The sequence below is a fragment of the Patiria miniata genome, unplaced genomic scaffold (assembly GCF_015706575.1).
Source record: "Patiria miniata isolate m_02_andy unplaced genomic scaffold, ASM1570657v1 HiC_scaffold_9, whole genome shotgun sequence".
In the NCBI taxonomy this organism is placed as follows: domain Eukaryota; kingdom Metazoa; phylum Echinodermata; class Asteroidea; order Valvatida; family Asterinidae; genus Patiria; species Patiria miniata.
The window spans coordinates 9,277,682-9,297,117 of record NW_024037076.1 but is presented as its reverse complement, the minus strand read 5'-3'; the positions used below and the strand labels follow the sequence as shown (position 1 = coordinate 9,297,117).

General features: G+C 38.3%; 1 protein-coding gene across 1 annotated transcript in view; it reads left to right on the top strand.

Annotated features, from left to right (window-relative positions):
• LOC119720432 (caspase-3-like) overlaps positions 1–19,102 on the top strand; it is a 28,922-nt gene extending 9,820 nt beyond the window's left edge. The window contains exons 3-13 of the mRNA XM_038190096.1: positions 462–579; positions 810–935; positions 2,632–2,673; positions 3,158–3,199; positions 5,208–5,333; positions 6,008–6,132; positions 6,272–6,439; positions 9,952–10,168; positions 11,008–11,169; positions 11,510–11,668; positions 19,020–19,102. Coding sequence (XP_038046024.1) covers positions 483–579; positions 810–935; positions 2,632–2,673; positions 3,158–3,199; positions 5,208–5,333; positions 6,008–6,132; positions 6,272–6,439; positions 9,952–10,168; positions 11,008–11,169; positions 11,510–11,668; positions 19,020–19,102 — 1,347 coding nt within the window. The 5' untranslated portion in view covers positions 462–482. The remainder of the gene's footprint in view (positions 1–461; positions 580–809; positions 936–2,631; positions 2,674–3,157; positions 3,200–5,207; positions 5,334–6,007; positions 6,133–6,271; positions 6,440–9,951; positions 10,169–11,007; positions 11,170–11,509; positions 11,669–19,019) is intronic.
• Positions 19,103–19,436: the final 334 nt, after the last annotated feature.

Here is a 19,436-nt window from a genome sequence, read left to right as displayed (position 1 = left end):
TTCAGAAACAAAATATCGATCCAATTGCAGTTGGGTTTTCGTCAAAGTAAAAGAGCCGAGAAGGTATAAACGACTTATACAAAGACTAATTCGAATTTAGGGTTACGGTTAGTTCATGTTCTTTAAACCTTGTATACTACAATAGAAAGCATGGAAATCAATAGATCAAATCATAATAATGTAGTTCCGTAAGTAAGTGGTCATGAGTGCTCAGGTGGCACTTCGGAAGCAGTTGACTCTAAATGCCCTCAAAAAATACGTCTACTTTATGAAAATGTACGTTTTTGGTAGTCAAGCAGCTCATTATTTATGATTTTTTCCCCATGACCGTCACTTTGAGTTGAGAGTTTTGCTTCTCAGTTTTCTTTGGCAAAGTGAGGTCGTTGAAAATGTATAACAAGAATTTGAGAAACTATTTTATTCATACTATTTTATTCATTTTTTTTTAAATTTACATACAGGGCTTTTAAAGAGGGATCGAGATGAAGAGAACCTTGAGTGGGCATTGTGTTAAGGGTCAAACGGACGATGACAAGACCAAGATGCAACAGGGGGCCACGGCACCATCCGGACCAGCAGGTGAGTAATGCTAAGGATCCAAGAAAGAAGATCCAATGACGACCTCTTTGAGAATGCCCAGCTGTAAAGTAAAAAAACAAACTTTTTTTCTCATTACAAACCAAATCTTCCAATAGGAAACATAAACACGCAGACCATTTTTCATTCAACATCAATGAACAAACCGTGCCATAACTGTGCTAGTGATGCGATAATTATACCGTGCTGATTATTTGATTGTGTCGTTTTAGGTTCCCAACAACAAGGTGCACACATCGAATCCATCCGCAATGTTAGCGGTTCTTTCAACCCTATCAGTGTTGGTAGTAAAGTCGCCTTCACTGTCAATGAAGCAGCTGCACCGTCAGAGAGGGCAGGTAAATACAAATCTTCGTAACGTAACTTTCAGGCCCTATGAATTCATGTTTTTCAATTTTTTTTCTTCAGCTTATGTAAGGTGTGCGTTCAAAGTACCAACGAATGTTAATCGTCAGTTTGTCGGAGATCGCGTGCATGCGATCCGATAAACTGACAAATAGCATACAAACATTTCGCTGGTAACCAGCTAATGTGAGGTGTGCGTTCAAAGTACCATCGAATGTTATTCGTCAGTTTGTCGGATTGCGCGTGCATGCGATCCGACAAACTGAAGAATAGCATTCAAACATTTCGCTGGTAACCAGCTTATGTGAGGTGTGCGTTCAAAGTACCAACGAATTTGGTACGCGCGCATAATCCGACAAACTGACGAATAGCATACAAACGGTGTAAAGATCAACCGGCTATTGGAGAGTTTGTAATTTGACAAACTAAGGAATACGTTTACGATCAAATAAATCATATCGCACAACTTTTCTGATTAAATAAATGACCTGATGGATACGTTTCCTATTTTATTTCGAATATACACCAAAAGGGTTAGTATCAAAATATTTAGGGTAAAAAACGACGCCCAGAAAAAATGTCCAACTTCAAACGCAAATATATCGAAACAGGGTTTTCGCTTATTCGTCGAAAGAGGTTTTAGAGACATAACATTTGAGGATTGAAGACAAAGGGCACTGCATCTCTGGCCTGGACTTGGGGCTTCCAATTTCGAGCATTTTGGAAGCAATGGTCTTTTTTTCAAAACTTCGCTTATTAGGTTGCAGGCCATTAAATCGGTCCGAATTCGCCTACGCTGGCCAAATCACGATTTTCATGCCCTCGAATTCTTCGCTATTTGAGCAAATTGTGGGACCTGAACTTGAGGGTTTGTAAAAAATATGGGTGGAAGCTGTGCACAGGACTGTGAGCTTGTAGTTCTGTGCAATTTGGATGAAATTGGAGCCCTAAAAGCGCTCTGTTTTGCAATGGAGTGTAGGCGTCGTTTTTTCAAAATGGCAATGGGCTTCAGGACCATTTAAAGGGGTGGTCATCTTCGGATGGAAATTTCTCCTAAAAGTCTCAGTTAGCTCCCCCCCCCCTAAAAAAAATAAAAGATAATAAAAGATGATGAAATTAGCTTTCATTTGATGTGTGTCTAGAATACCTTGGAGAGTTGTTAGTATTATTCCTGAATTTTTGAAGTTGGGGCATTTATCATTGGGGTCTAAGGCAGTTTATTTACTGGTCTGCAACCTTATGGGTGCAACCCTGTATATAAAATCCCTTAGGCACTAGTGCTAAATGCCCATACTTCACAATTCTTTAAAAAATACTCAGAACTCTCGCAGGTATTCAAATTGCACAGAAAAATGATGAACAACATATCATCTTTCATTTGCTTTTCATTTTTTGGAGGGTTGACCTTTGAATTTTCGAGATATTCGCACCCAAAGAAGACGACCCCTATTTTCCCCAAAGCGGAAAAGTAGCCATCTTGAAAAACGATCCCTCCACAACAAGGCAAAAAAGCGCCACTTTCGAGCCCAATTTGCATCCAAGATACTCAGAATTGGGAGCCCCAAGACCGGGCTAGAGGTTCATTATCATATCTCTTCAATTTCCCAATCGTATGGCTCTCAGAACTTTCCAATATACCCCTTTAGGTACTCATTACAGTGTTTACACTTGACTTTTTTTCTGATGCAGGTACAGTTTCACAAGAACCACAGTCTGGGAATCCCACTGCAGGTATTCTTTAAGTTTCAAATTGTCACAGCAATTAACTAAATCCCAACAGTTATTTGTCCAAAAACTTAGGCCCTGCAATTTAAAATCCTTTCTATACTAAAATGAGATCTCCTTTTTATCTTTTTCAACTTTTGTTTTAATTTAAATTTCGTTGAACATATTATAATTACGTTTGCTTCGACCAATGTTTTCGTCCATTTTGGGGGGGCTGAGCAAAATGCATTTACCGGATTTGTATTGGTACTGCTTGTAGATAAAAACCCAGTCATATTTACGGCATCCCTAGTAACTATAAAAAGTGAAAGGAAAATGAAAGACGATATGTTGAAAATCATATTTATTGTGCGGTCTAAACACCTGTGAGAGTTTTGAGTGTTTGTCAAAGAATTTGGAAGTATGGAGTTTGAACACTGGTCTCTATGTGAATTTATTAACTCGGTTGCACCCTATAGTAGTGTTTACACTTATCCTTTTTCTGATGCAGGTACAGCCTCACCAAATCCTCTGTCTGGAAATCCCACTGCAGGTATTTTTGAAGTAACAAATTATTACAGCAATTAATTAAATCCCAACGGTTGTTTGTTCAAAAAACTAAGGCCCTGCAATTTAACTTCTTTTCTATATTAAAATGAGATCTCCTTTTTCCATTTTTGTTTTAATTTAAATTGTGTTGTACATATAAACACGTTTGCTTCGACCAATGTTTTAGTCCATTTTTTGGCTGAGCAAAATGCATTTACCGGATTTGTATTGGTACTGCTTGTAGACAAAAACCCAATCATGTTTATGGCATCCCTATAGTAAATATTGTTAGTGGTGGTGGGGGCATTAGTGGGGGTAAACGAGTCATTTTACCTGAAATGGTTGCCTTGATATGTTTCGTGATTATAACTCGTTAATGGGGCGGGGTTAAGTACTACTTATTGTACCGGTAGTGCAGAGCTGGCCCTTTCATGTACTTAAAAACATATGACCAAGTGTCGTAAGGGGTCGGACGTTTCCACCACCCTCAACTTCCATCATAGGAAGGTGTTTCCAGCCGTGTTTTTTAAACAATAATTTCAAGTGACGACCCTTATCCTTTCAATAAAAGGGGTGGTCAATTTATTCCTTTTTCTGTCAAAATGTTCCCTTCAACACGGTTGTGACATTAGATTGCCTACTCTAATCTGATTTGTGATGAGTTTCAAAATATTTTAGGAAGTTTATCCTGAATGAAAGATATTGACCATAATACTGGGTTTAAATCCGATGGGCATGCCATATTATAATCAAAATTTTCCGTACCATCTATTTCAGACTGAAATCATCTCAATATTTATGAAGCCAAAAGAAGAGCATGCAGACGAAATGAATTTCAAGCAATATTAATGGCAATCCGGGATAACATCCCAATATATATTATTGTAGCGGTACGCCATTAAGGTGGTCCACTCAAATGATTAGATTTAAGGACGCTAGTCAAACAGACACAAATACACTAGGAGTCACATTATGCATGCTTGGTCGCATGAACGTGTTACAGATTACTTGTTTACGAATCAATTACAATAGTTCTGGATCTGAATCTCAATCTAACTCACAAAACAAGTGTTACAAAAATCATATAACTTAAATTCAACTTCCAGCTCTATAAATTGTTTCTAATATTTTAATCAGGTTCCTAATATTCTTGGTTCTAATATCTTAATCAGGTTCCTGGTTCAAAGTGTGGTTCCTAAGATTCCCCGGTTCCCCGAACGCCTGGCCAGTGTACGGCTGTGTTGTGAACTAGCCCTCCAAATTGCACCTGACATGAAACAGTCGTATTGTAATAAATCAACATGTGACACATGGTGTTTGAAACTTTGAGATTGCGAAGATTAATTCACCCCAAAATTTCTCCTTTCGTCCACATTAAATAAACTTTAACCTAGCCAAGCGGTAGCAGAGAACCTGAATTTTGACAATAGAAATGTAAAGAATCTACAAGTTTTGCTCATTTGAATTTGCACACGACACTCACTCTTTGGTGTGCAGGCAGAAAAGGGCTGATATTAGCGCGTTCACAGCACTGAGTGCGCGTTTGTATATATTTTTCTGGGCTGTGTGATTGTACGGTGCCTCGTAAAAGACATCTCACTATATTATCAATCGCCCTTAGTTTTGCTAGAAGAAAAATATGATTCTTGCATAATAGTTTGTTGACTTTCATAGCAAAGACATTAAATAATTAGATTTTTAAGTTAAGCTCCACCTTTGTTATAAGAAATCAAAGGGATGTTACCTCGGCAAATGGATTCTCGTTAGGTCCGGGGCCCAATTTCTTGCCTCTGCTTACAGTTAGCGAAAAATCTAATCTAATGAAATTTCCCAGCCATAAAGTGAAAAATACAAACTGTTTTTCTCATTAGAAAACAAGTCTTTCAAAAGGAAAAAAACACCCCAAAACACGCAGACCATTTTTCATTCAATATCAATGAACAAACTGTGCCCTAAATGGGCGAATGATGCGATAATTATACTGTGCTGATATTTTGATTGTGTTGTTTTAGATTCACAACAACAGGGTGCATACATCGGATCCATCGACCGTGTTGACGGTTCTTACAACCCTATCAGTGTTGGTAGTCAAGTCACCCTCACTATCAATAAAGCAGCTGCGCCGCCAGAGAGGGCAGGTAAATAAAAATCTTCTTAACGAAACTTTACGGACCTTTGAATTCATGTTTTTGAAATTTTGAAAATTCCAGCCGCGTTACATTGTCTGTGACAGAGCAATATTAAAAGTATTACAACATAGCTTTATTGTATTAAAACCAGACGTGTTGATCATTATTTCCACTGAATCATTAACTATATTATATTTCATTGTTTAACGCTGGAATTACCCACAGGGGCACCATTTTTTTCATGCTCAAAGGAATACATGATTTGGGTACCGTTTTCCCCTTGGGACGCTGTTTTCTTGACAAAAATAAACAAAACAATTTGGAAAAAACACTAAATTTATGTTAAACAAGTTCAGCATTGTTACTTTTAAGTAATGGATTTTCTCCGGTTGCCAAATTTCCAGTTGCTATTTATTTATTTATTTATTTATTACTTTTTTTTTGGGGGGGGGGGGGTGACTCGGAGGCGACGATTTTTTTTTTTTTTTTATGGGGGGTATAGAGGGCGTGCATCCCCACCCCTGTATCTTCGCCCCTCGATGACTCCTAATTATCTTCTCTGGGGCTAGAAGAATTCATCTTCCAAGTTTGGTGCTTTGAACCAGTCGGTCACGATTCCACCCATAACGATTCCACCCATTCCACCTGACTAATATGCTTGTCGATTTCTTCCCACAATGAAGGTGCTTTGAATGCTGCCCAAATTGCAGATGACTTGTCTGCAGTGGAGCCCGACTCTAAAGGTTCTTATGCAGCTCATAAGATGAAGACATCTGGACCCACGCCGGATATGCTGGATCCAAAACTTGTAATGGAAGCATACACTTATGTTACTTCGAATTTAGGCTTTTTGTAGATCGTAGTAAATGTCATTTTGCTTTTTATTTTTAAGCCCACATGACATTGTATGGAGTGTTTTCTGTTTGTTTGTTTTTTACAATTTACAGACTTATGAGGTAAAGTCGAAGTGCAAAGGACTTGCATTCATTCTAAACAACATCGATTTCAACCGAAACAGTCGGCGGGAAGGCTCACAGATTGATACGGCAAATATGGAACATCTCTTTAAAGAACTTGGATACACACCAAGTTGCCACAAGAATCTTAAAGGAGAGGTAAAAAAATAAATGTCATGTACACCTATCCGGTTCGGTTAAGGAGAATACACGAGAAAGTGTAGATTCGTAATTTAAGAATTCACTAGGCGCGAAGTGCTCCATTGCGTCAACAGAAGTATTGGAAAGAATGCTGTAACCTGACGTCACTTTTTTCTTCATATATCATCTCAATGAAGGTCATTCTTTGCAAAAATGATGATAAGACATGAATCTGGGACTGATAAATGTTTCCAAAATTGTTAGGTAATACTTGATAAGACTCTCCATAGACGTTTTACACAAGCGCGGAAGTGGCGTCAGGTTGCAACATTGTTTCCTAGCGTGTTTAGCATGTGTATCGACACACCCGTACAAGTCATTTTGTGTGTACAGGCTCTTTACTTAAATAAGGATAGTTCAGACAACGATTTCTTTCTGACTAAAAGTAGATTTTGCAGTGACGGCGGAAAATCTGACAGTGAAGATGCATTGGTAATTTTCGGAAAGCAAATTTTCACGCAGACGGTCCTATCCATGCTCTTTATGGAGAACAATTGTCCGACGTGTTCAAAGTGTGGATTAGTAATTCCGAATCCACACTTTACTAAAGATTCGTCGTTCCGAATCCACACTTTGTGACCAGTGTAAGCGATTCGGTTAAGGAGAATACACGAGAAAGTGTGGATTCGTAATTTAAGAATTCACGAGGCGCGAAGCGCCGAGTGAATTCGTAAATTAGGAATCCACACTTGCGAGTGTATTCTTCGACTTAAACCATTGCGTCAAAAGAAGTATTTGCATTTACAGTGAGTGGAGATGAAAAGACTTGGGATAAATGTTGCAACTTGACGCCACTTCTGCGATTGTGTACAACGTCTATGGAGAGTCAAGAATTGTTTTTAAAAGTATTGGAAATATTTCTCAGTCCCAGATTCATGTCTATCATCATTTTTTGCAATGAATGCCCTTCATTGAGATGAAATATGGAGAAAAAAAGTGGCGTCAGGTTGCAACATTTGTCCCTGCTCCTTCCGTCGTCAAATTGATAGTTCAGACGATGATTTCTTTCTGACTCGAAGTAGGTTTTGCAGTAACGAACGGCGGAAAATCTGACAGGGAAGATGCATTGGTAATTTTGGAAGGAAATTTTCACGCATACGGTCCTATTAATGCTCATTATAGAGAGCAATTGTCTGACGTGTTCAAAGTGTGGATTCGTAATTCCGAATCCACACTTTACTAAAGATTCTTCGTTCCGAATCCACACTTTGGGACCAGCGTAACAGATTCGTAGTTCCGAATCCACACTTTTAACAATAGTGTGACGTCATAGCAATGGTTAAATAGATCCGAATCAACACTTTTAACAATAGTGTGACGTCATATCAATGGTTTAATAAGTGTGAAGTCATTTCAACTTAAGCTATACCCACTAAACACCGTGAAGCTTCTTTGTCCTTCAGGTATCTGTCAATGAATCCTCAGGAGGTTTTCTTCCTAATGTATGCAAATTATATGCAGGACTGGCCTAGGTCTGGTTCCTGCACCCTAAACACAAAAATCACAACAGTAATGTTAGCGCAGAACGCTCCTATTGCAAAATGTCAACAACGGCTACCACTAATGTGCAGTTTGTGTGGGGATGAGCTTCGAATTTGAAAGTGTCTCAGATCACTATCAATATTAACGACAGGGGCATAATTTTCAGTATTTTGAAACCAATGCTGTTGAAAGGTTTGAAATTTGCCTTCGTGGAGACATTGGCGATTTTGCTTACTGTATGGCAAGAGTAGGATCATACTGCGCACGCTGAGATGATGCAATATTAATGGCCTTAAATTGAATGAGGACTAGCTACCGGTCCCCGTATTTTATGGGGGTTGTGAACAGTCTACATTGGAACCATTGGAACCGGTGTCATATGAAAAGCAGACTCCTATGATAATCTAGACTTGACCAAGGCTGTCTAGCTTGTTCCCTGAACGAGCGAGAGGCTGCTACCGTACAGCATTAGGCTGATTTGTCCGGTACCCGTTGTATGTAACTGTACTCGCCATGGCACAGCGCCACGCCCATTTGCTAGCCTGCACAATCACAGTACGAACGCCACACACACATATATCCATAAACAGTATACAGTAAACATTCCCCAGTTGAGGCGAAAGACAACCTTGGCTCAACCGTGGCTAATTCCTTATGTGTTTCTCTACATTTTCGGCCGAATTCGGCCGAGTATTTCTGATGCTTATATTTAACATGATATTCAATCAAAGCCAGTAAACTTGGATCCGCATTTGACAGCTTACTGCACACAAAACAAACGTGCTCTACACGCTCGCACGTATACGAAGTTGACTGAACTTTGATGCATAGACCAGTTTCCTAATAAATTCAAATTCATGCACGCTTGCGCATAAATATATCAAATTTTCAAATTTTATCACTTTAAAAAAAATTGCAGTATTGCAGAAAAGGCAATGCTTATTGATATATTATTTCAAAAATGGAATAGTATTGCAAATTAACACGCGATAGTATTACTTAATTTGCTATCTGAGGATTGAAAAATATCTTTTTGCATTCATTCACAATATTATTGTTTTATTTCGCAAAATTACTACATTAATTCGCCAAACTATTGCGTTATTTCACAAACTATTGCGTTATTTTTTTTTTTTTTTGCTTTTAAACCTGGCACGAACCGGCTTCCATATTTATTGAATAATAAATATCTGAGAATTGAAAATGTTGCCTTTGCTATCTTTGAAGAACTAGCAGTGCTGGACGAGAATGTTGCATTTTTTTGCCGCTGACCAATATAGAGCAGCGTGATTTTCGTGTGGGACGGCCTGGGCTTTTAAGCACGATCTCCAGTCAACGTGACCGTCCGTTGCACGGTAAAAAACATTTGCGCCGGCGTGGATGGTACCCAAAATCACACAATTATTTCTTGGCACTCTAAAGCATTTTTAAAAGTTTTTATTTCGTACCTTCCAAAAAAGACCAGAAAGTAATACCTATGACGATTTCAGGGACTTTTAAAGACAACTGGGACAAATCCTGGAGAAATTGAAAAAAATGACAAAATTTGTTTGCCACCTGTACATTTTTAATGGACAGATTTCGCTTTATGCTTCAAAGCCTATTGATGCGCATGCGTGCATGAATTTGAATTTATTAGGAAACTGGTCTATTATGTAGTAGTAATAAATATTCGTTATTTTGGTCAACCCATAACCAACGAGAGAAGACTGTTTACCATAGCCCGTACTAGTTATCTAACTGAGCATATGCCGTGACTTCAAGGCTGTCTTTCTCGCATGTCACTGGTTGTCACGAAATCACTGGTTTGCACGTGCGTATGGCATGGAGCGTGATTGTCCAATTTATAGTGTCTTTTGGCGGAAAACAAATTGAGCGTCCACGTATTTTTCTGCGCACTTTTTCATCAATGTATTGCAAGGAATTTTATTCTTAGCAAAATATTTTAAATGATGTGTATTTTATCCTTTCGTTGATTTCCTCTACAGGATATCACCAAGTTTTTCAAGGACTTCGCCTCCGAGTTCAATCACACTCACGACTCAGCCGTGATAGCATTGATGAGCCACGGCGATACAGGAGTCATTTACGGCACTGATGACGTTCAGGTGAAACTGGGAGATTTGCAGCGGGAGCTGGAACCCCATAAATGTCCGGGGCTGGATGGGAAACCCAAGATGTTCTTCGTGCAGGCGTGCAGGGGAAGTGAGTACAATTCCTTCCAATTGAGGGCGTTCTAACGACCCCATTTTCTGGTTACAAACAGTTGAAATCAGGGGAAGCACTATTGTTAACCATAGTTCGACTAAGTTAGCCCGAACTCTGTCTAGTCGACGATGGTTGGACTACGCTAGTCGACTATTTGGAACCAGCCTACTGGGCCTGGTCGCATCGCTGGTTAGCAATAGCCTCGTTCCGTAAAGTGCAGAGGGAACCATTGACAAATGATTAAACGTAGCGAGTTGTACTACCTGCTGGTTGGCCTCGGAGATATTTTTCGGTTCTTCAACAGGTAAAAAAGCGTAAACAATCATACTCGTGACCGCCATTTATTGACAACGGTTCGACTAGAGTCATTCGCACTTTAATGTTATAGCGCAAGCGCACTGTTTGACACCAACCAACCATTGGTCGACTAATGGCTGTTGCGCGAACTTGCCCCAGCTTTCAGGTTCCAAATATATTTTCATACCATTGTCAGAACTGTGAAAAATAGTATGTGGAGGTCAGACAATTTGCCGAAGCTTGTATTGGGTCTGTCCCCTTCTCTGATCATGTTTTTATAAATGTTAAGTTATCACATTCATGACAACACAAACTAGCTACCGTATAAATAACAAAAATGTGATCTCTGAATTAATGCAAAATGTATACGTACGTCAATAATCGTGAAATAGGATTTTTTTTCTGTTGTGAAGGCTAGATGAATGAAACGACTTGATGTGACTGTATCCATTCTGAATCGCTTGAACAGATTTGTGTGCTCAGTGACAAGCTGTGTCTTGTGTTTTTGATAAACTCGTGTCTGTGTCCCTGAAAAATAGAATTTGTTACCACACTACCTGTAAGTCATGACGGGCCTAACACTGCGTCTGGTGCCCAAGAATCTAACCAACTTGAAGAGTTAGTCCCGGTACAACTAGACACCTTCATTGCAGATATTGGGAACCCCGCGGATGTACACTTCGCTTATGCAACAACGGACGGTGCGTAATCAGTACTTATCACTAACTCATATTTGTATTAAATTGTGCAATGAAAAATGTAAAATATAATTGTTACCATGAGTGTCAAATGACATCTCCACGCATTGGAAAGAAAATTGAAAAACAAATCACATCGATATTTCTTTAGATTTTTCCTTATTATCAATCGTTATCTTTTTATCCTTTTAATACTCTAATCTTTTTATCCTTTTAATATTTTTTTACCAAAATGTTATAAATTCATAAACTTCTCATAAGACCATTGCTATAGTTTCCTTGATTGAAAATACGATGCTCAAATACCAGCTTAGGTCTATGAGTCCTATGTGTTTATTTACAGGTTATCTTTCTCTGCGAAATACGGTCAGTGGTTCTTTCTTCGTTCAAGCTTTATGTGAGATCTTCTTCGATCGAGCCCATCTGGACAATCTAGATACACTGATGAATAAGGTGAGAAATTGTGCTCTAGAATGGATGCATGATGAGGAGTGGGACTCGGGTGCGACTAACAATTATAGTCTTAGCCACCTGGGAACGATTGCATCAAAATTGTTCCCTTCTTTCGATCGAGAAGAAGTCTCTATTTGCAAATATGAGACCATGTAATAAGATCCGAGCGAACGAGTTTACATGTCCCCATAATCAAAAATTACATATTATTACAACGATGAGAAGTTGCCAAATTTCTTCACAATGTCCGTGGCCTCCAATTCAAAGCTGTCGACGCCATAATCTAAAATTCATCAAGTCAAGGGAGTCGCTAGTTTCCATCTCGAAGAAAGATATCACAGAAAGATGAGATATGGAACAAAACGGTCGAAAATGAACTGTGTTTTTAATCATACTTATCACCTGCGATTTCTCTTATTTTGGTGCTGTCTAGGTAAGAGCTCGAGTAGACAGCAGGAAAGGCAAGCTGTACGACAAGGAATTAAAACGTGATGTTCCCGTCAAGGAAACGCCGCAGTGCGTCAAGACCATGCTCAAAGCTTTCTACTTCCTCCCCAATTATCCATAAATTAAATCATTGATTGTAATCTGAAGTTCAACTGAATGGGAAGTTAACTAAATCGGAAACTAAATTAGCTTCATTGAAACATTCAATAGTTTACGCCGGAAATTTATCCGGTTAAAATTACTTGACTTGCATATATCTGCTCTAAAAAAATTTTGTCGATCCACTCAATTAAACTGAGGCAACACTGTTGCCTTAAAGGGAAGATACAACATTTGCAAAAAAACGCAATGGTCAAATCATCACGAAATACCTTACTGGATTGTTAGGAAATGACAGTCTAAAGCATTCTGTAAAATCGTGGCTCCTTGTGTGCCTACCTTTTAAAGAAAATGTATGTTTCCAATGCTGGTCGGCGGACCAGCGTTGAAAAAAGCCTGGCTGTTTTTCATATTTGGTTATTCCGCCTATTCTTTGCAATTGATTACACATCTGTGAATGGATAAAAGCCTTCTAGACTGATTCTCTATACCTTACAATTTCCTAAAGTGTATAAATTGCTCCAGCTTTACTTAGCTTTGTTGTGTTTTTATGACGTAAATACTTCACGCTACGAGTTAATGATTTAAGTATTTAGTACTTAAATGCATGAGTACACATGATGAGTCTGTTTTGTTTTTAGTAATATTAACCAAACCTGTTTATGTATCATTAACTCAATTTTAAATGTTGTTGTCTTTACTCATCGGTTATAAACGTTCACATTTTCATGGGTATATTCTGGCGTTATGCAATTCTGGCGTTATGCACTTTCGTTAATATAAATAATGGTGGTAGTAATTAGTTTTCTTATACAGATAAGCAATGAATCAAGATGTATTTCCATTTGCTCAAAGGCTTGGAGTTGATCTGAGCAAAGACGGTGTCAAATTTTGTGAGTTAAATTAAAAATAAAAATAAAAATGTATAATGAAACATGAACTGTTGACGTCATTTTGACGCCACTTGGGATGTTGCATATTAAAAATATTTTCAAGCTTCCCACAATAATAGTAGTCTATGTAATAGACCATTGAGCAGATTCACCGATTAATTATGAAATCAACCGCATTTTAACCTCTACATTTTGACCGATCAGCGGGCGCTTTCTGTATCGGGTCGTCGGTTATTTACCCGTTGTTGCGACAAAGACATGGATGAAAACCTAGACACAGCAACAAAGGCTGTGTCACGCGCTCTGTATTATGTTACGCGGTACGCGCGCGGCTGTTGTTGTGTTACAAAACACTGCATTGGAATTGACCAATCACACAATTTAGTCCTGATTGGGGAATGAATCGAAGTAACGATTTAGGAAAATCGCCAAAAACATTTCAATTCACATAATTTTTGTGCAAATATCTGTCAATTGAGTTTGTGAGATACGGCATGATCAACTTAAAAAGTCACAAATTCATGTAAATTGTATGATGACGTATCATGACTTTTTTGTGTTGATTGCAATGAATTATGTTACAAACATGATATTGAGTTCAATACTTTTTACAAAATACTAAAAGTTGGTGTGTATAAAACTAACAGAAATCGTATCGATAAAGTTTGTAAATTACGGCCTACGTATCAAAGTTGGACTGAAAAAAACCGTATCCGGGCCGGTTGAAGTAATTTAGTCTCGGCGGCGACATTGATACTAGATAGATCATTTGCGGTCAGAAGAATCAGTCTTTAGTAAATAAAAGAAAGAAAGAAATACATTTATTGTTGTGAAAATTGAAAATAAATTGAAAATAAACGGCAAATTATTTCGTATTTTCTATGATGAATTAGGATCATCGTGAAGGTACAAAATGTATACGTAATACGCTGTACATATACAGCCATTTTGGGGTCCATAGAAGTTGAGTTAAATAGTTGCTCAAAAATGTTTGTATTAATTTGAAAGAAACGAATATTTCAGGAGTGAAAGTGCATACGTTTTTGTACAAATTTGTGTTGAAAAAGATGAACTTGTGTATGTCTTTGTTTTGAGTATTGAACAAAAAATGCCGAATTCAGTTTGAATATCAGAAGATGGTAGATAAATCCGTAATAAAATAGATTACGAAAAAAGTGCATACAATACGAAACAAAGATCATTGTGTGTTTTAATTAGCATCCGAGAAAAGCGTGAAAAGGGAAAGGCCTTATAACCAGATGTACACACTCAAAGACAAACAGTAAATCTCAAAGTCGCGGCGTGTTTCTTGCCAGGCTGCAGCGCCTGTGGTATGATAGTGAATAGTAAATAGCGCCCTCTTTTGTTAAGGTAAATATAATTTAGTTTAGGTGAACCTTAATAATCGACAGATTTTAACAGCGCCCCCATTGAACGTATAGTACGAGCCCCTATCCCCCACCTATGGATTTTGGGAGTTGAAGACTAGTTCGGAGATTGACGATGAACCCCCCCCCCCTTCGAAAATTCCTGGATCAGCCCCTGGCTGTGCACCCCCCCCCCCCACCCCCTACGCCACTGCCCTGAGGTGGGTAAAACCGGCGCTAAGAATATCGGTAAAAGAAAGAAAAAAATCCATCAACGCAGCATCTAATTTTTGGGAGAGATCATCGTAATACTGCATCGTCAAGCTTGAAATGTTCACGACATTTTTTTTATAATTGGTATACGACTTGCTTTTTCGAAATTTCGATTTTCTTTTCCGATTATTATGTCCTATAACAAATAAATTTGCTTGTTTGTTTTTGTAGGCCTTTACACACTTTTAATATACGTTTTCCAGGCCAATTTCCTAAAATTTTCATTCACTTCTGAAAATCAGTCATTCATTTTCGTCTGAATTTGAGAATCGGTCTGAACGGGCGTTTCATTTTGAAGAGTTTTGAGGGCAGAAACCAGTGCTATGTTGATGACGACACTGATTATGACAACAACGATGACGACGGGAACGTTTTTAAAATACTCCTTTCACAATAATTTTGGTCATGTTTCTAAGTTTGCAACTGTGCAATTTTGTATTGCCATTTAAGGTGAAACGTTGCAAGGCGGCTCGCTATTCAAAGGGTATATGATTCCGCTTCAGTATCGGAAATAATCTGCTTTACAATAACAATTGTGCATCACTTTTGCTTTTTTAATTAATTAACACATTTCCAACGAACAAATCTAATTATGAGGACCAAATCACAGAAACTATTATTTTACTCAAAAACTAGTTACATGTATAGTGTCCCTCGGTGGTGACCTTTACTGTCAAATGTAGTTTGCAATAACACAAAGACTATCTGTTCCAATAGTGTGGCTGTTGAGTGACAGAATTGTGAAATTTGTAACTAAGGCATGGAACCTTGAATACTTGGTTCTTCATCCCATGAAGAAAATTTTCAGATGTACAGGTATTTCATATTATACCCCTAATGACCCTTAAGAGGTCAATGAACTCTGTATGCCTATTTATAGATATTTATAAAATACATTACTATTCAAAACCCCTTTTTCCGAAATGTTGGTCTTCTTGCAATGATATATGAATTTCAGATGTGTGAACATTCATATCTGATCACTGGTGAACTTTAAGAGGTAAATGAATTTACTTCGTAAACCCTATTTGCCGCTAATTATGTTTATTATTTAATCTTTCAAAGACCACTTTTATGACTCAAGTCTTAATACAGGCTGGATCAGCAAAAAAAAAGGAAACCCAGATGTAAATGTAAATTATAAAATATCTAATAAATATTTTCACATAAATAATAAAGTTAAAGATCACGTGAAACACCAATGTGTCCTCTTTCTAATGAGACCTTGATTATGCGTATGTGGCCACGGATGATTAAGCATTCGTAGTTTATCTTCAACGGTCAAAACCTGCACCGTGCCAAGTTCGTGCAAAAGGATAACTGCTACTCTGGGCATGTGGATCAGTTTGATTCAAAAAAAAAGAAGAAGACATCATTTTTTAAACCAATATATTCAATTTCGACACAGTGATTTAAACACTCTTATTGTTGAAGTTAACCCAGACCCAATGCATTTAACGTGGCCACCACCTCTTTCCACACAAAGCTCTGCACGATGTCTAGTCCATGTCAACCTTGCGTAAGACACCAGCCATCAAGCTCCGCCAGGTACGGTTAACCGTACAGGTTTTGACCCTTGACAGAATAACAACGAATGTTTAGTCATCCATGGCCACAGACACAAAATCAAATCAAGGTATCATTGGAAAGAGGACACATTGGCGTTTCACATGATCTTTATCGCATTTGAAAATATGTATTAGATTTTGTCATTATTTTATATTTACATTTGGGTTTCCTCTTGTATACTCCCTGTAGTGCAAACGAAGTGTATTTTTACTAATATTCCACAGCATGTCATGAATTTATACCCCAAAAACAATTCTTTCATGACCTCTGATCTCCATTTCCCTTTTTAAGGGCGGACACAGGCGATACAGAATAATACGTGGTACATTGGACATGCATCATACTCTAACAGTGACCAGTGGGCTTGGTAAAAAGGTTAAAATGTGGTTATTCAAGTCCATCTACATACAACAGAGTGTAATAAGTACACAAGGGTGAATACTGTTAGACTCTTGTACATATTCCATTGTACAGAAAGTCTCAAAGTCTTCTATTCAAGTCGCAGCATGTTGCGTCTACCAATACTAACAGGGAAATGGAGGTCAAATGTCACTCCAGTTGTTTGTGTGTGGTTGGAATTCATAAAATGACCATACAATAATAGGTGCAATACCTTTCTTTTGCACTCAGCTGGGGCACAAACAATTGGCGTTTGACGAATGAACATGATAAATAGTCACAAATAAGGTATACACATTTATTGTCCTCCCCAAGGATACCAAAGTTCAGATATGATGTTCCCACATCTGAAAAGTCTTTTCATGGCACGAAGAGCCAACTTTTAGACCCGAGTCATGAAAAAGTTGGCTTTTGAATAGTAAATCTTATAAATATCTATAAAAAGGGCATACAAATTTTGTTCAATTCTTGAAGGGCACCTCTTTCATAGCTGGAGCACCTAATAGTTAGGCTTGTCTTGAAAAAGTTGGGGTTTGAAGAGTTAATCATATAAATAACGATAAATACGGTATACAAAGGTCATTGACCTCTGTAAAGTCAAAAGAGGTCGAATACGATTTTTTCTACATCTGATCATTATTTTCATCATGGCCTGAAGACCTATGACATGGACTTGGGTCATATGAAAGTGGTGTTCCCAAGAACAGTTGTTATAAGTAGAGTATATAAATGTAACTGACCTTTCAAATATCACCAGAGGTCATATATGAAATGCCTCTACATCTGAACATTTTACGGAGAACAAACATGCGAAGTTTTATGCTTTAGTCAAAAGGTGCACAATAGTATCAGATATTTGACCTTACCAGCCCAACTACAAGACAATCGTAATGGTGAAGCAGACATTCTTTAAACCCCTAGACCTGACATGAGCATGTATTTATTTCCAGACCATTAAGTTAACGCACAATGTAGGATATCCAATAGTGTTGGCGTAACATGGCGGTCATGTGACAGCGTTTTGCATCCAGAATTAAACAATGTAATAAAATAGGCGGGTATAGGTTTTCGTTAGATGTCTATGGTTGAACTGGAACAACTCATTCCCCGAATAGCATTTTAACAAAAACACGGGCAAAACATTGGTAAAGTGCCTCCGTGCGTAAGACGTATGCTACCCGATTAGGTCATCGGCTAGCAAACATTATGCAAAAATGGCCACCACAAACGAAAATTATAAAGGTGGTAATGGTCACAATGAGTAATATCCCCCCATTTTGCAAAATGGCTGCCACGCCTCTCAATGGGGAAGTTTGCGCTGCCTCCATATCAGGAAATATATGTCTCACACTAAACATTCTGTATAAAGTTTCATGCCTTATAGAAAGCGGGCGGGGGGCGGCAGGGCTGGACACCACATGACAGTAAAGGGGGCGCTGTTGATGCAAACTTGCACGCTTGCTTTACGTCTCTTAACTTTACATTAAAACGGTGTATTTTAAAGTTTCAGAACTATTTCAATTCATTTTGAATACTGGAAAGTTAAAAGATTTTTATTTCACGTAACGAATATGGCGGGGACAATTTAATGGCCCATCTCCCCTGGTCATAAAGTTATTTACGCCAATTGACAAAACGAATGAGGGCGCGCGCACTTTTTCTTCTCACGTGATTGACTATTCACACACCTTTTTTATAAGTGAGTTGTTGGTCGAGCTGTCGCATCGTCTAAAGGTAAGTCATCCAAAAATATCTGTTTTCAGACCTCCAAATTAACTTTTTTGATATGAAATTTGGTTTTTAAAACCTTTACCATAATGTGAATCGATAAATATGACTCAACTGGATTAATAAAGTATGAATTTAGGTCTACGTAACCCACAGGCATAATGGCGTGTAATTCCAATGGCGTGGAATTCCCCCAAGACAAAAATACATATGTTAAAGCGTACAAAGTACCATAAAGGTCAGTTGTTGCACTGCTATTAATCAAATTGCATTCCTTTAGTATAATTGTAAGCAATGCATGCTCAGGCAGCACGACTCTTGACCATTTCAAGCTGATTTTTTTTAAAGATGTTGCCTCGAACGATCACATACAGTTGATGCATACTCAGGATTTGAGGCACAAGATCGAGTATCACACGCTGATATTTTTGCCGATTTGGAGCAATGCTTCAGGTTCCTTCTCAACATTTCACATTTGCCGTAAACAATGTTGCTCTGTTTCGGTCTGGTGCTCTTGTCTTTGGGATGCACCAGTCTCTGTCAGAGAGTGTCGGCTGGTTTGAAGCACACTGGGATGCGGTAATCGCCCAGGATACATTTGATATTTATCCGCGACATCATGCAGGTAGGGATGGTGACAGAGATGCCACGGCGCTGCTTAGTCGCGTTAGCAGTGGTCCTGTTGCGAGAATGGCGCCTCAGGTGTAGAACTTCACTTGAACAATACTGCTTGGAATGGAACTGAACAACAAATCTTAGGTGTTAGCTGTAGTTTCAGTGATAGGCCTACGTGTTGGCTCCGGAACATATGCTGAATCAAGAAGTGCATTATTTACATGTCAATAAGATGGGTATGATGTAGAAGTCTGTATCCCACCTCCCTCAACTGATAGATTTGGCATTGTAGTCACCGCTTAAAATGATATTTGGCACACTTCAGAGATCTGTGCGGAATCTTTTCCAATGGTGAATCAAGATGTTTCCGTTCGCTAGACGGCAAGGTTAGCGATTTTAAGCGATAGTAACAGCCTAACAGAAGAGT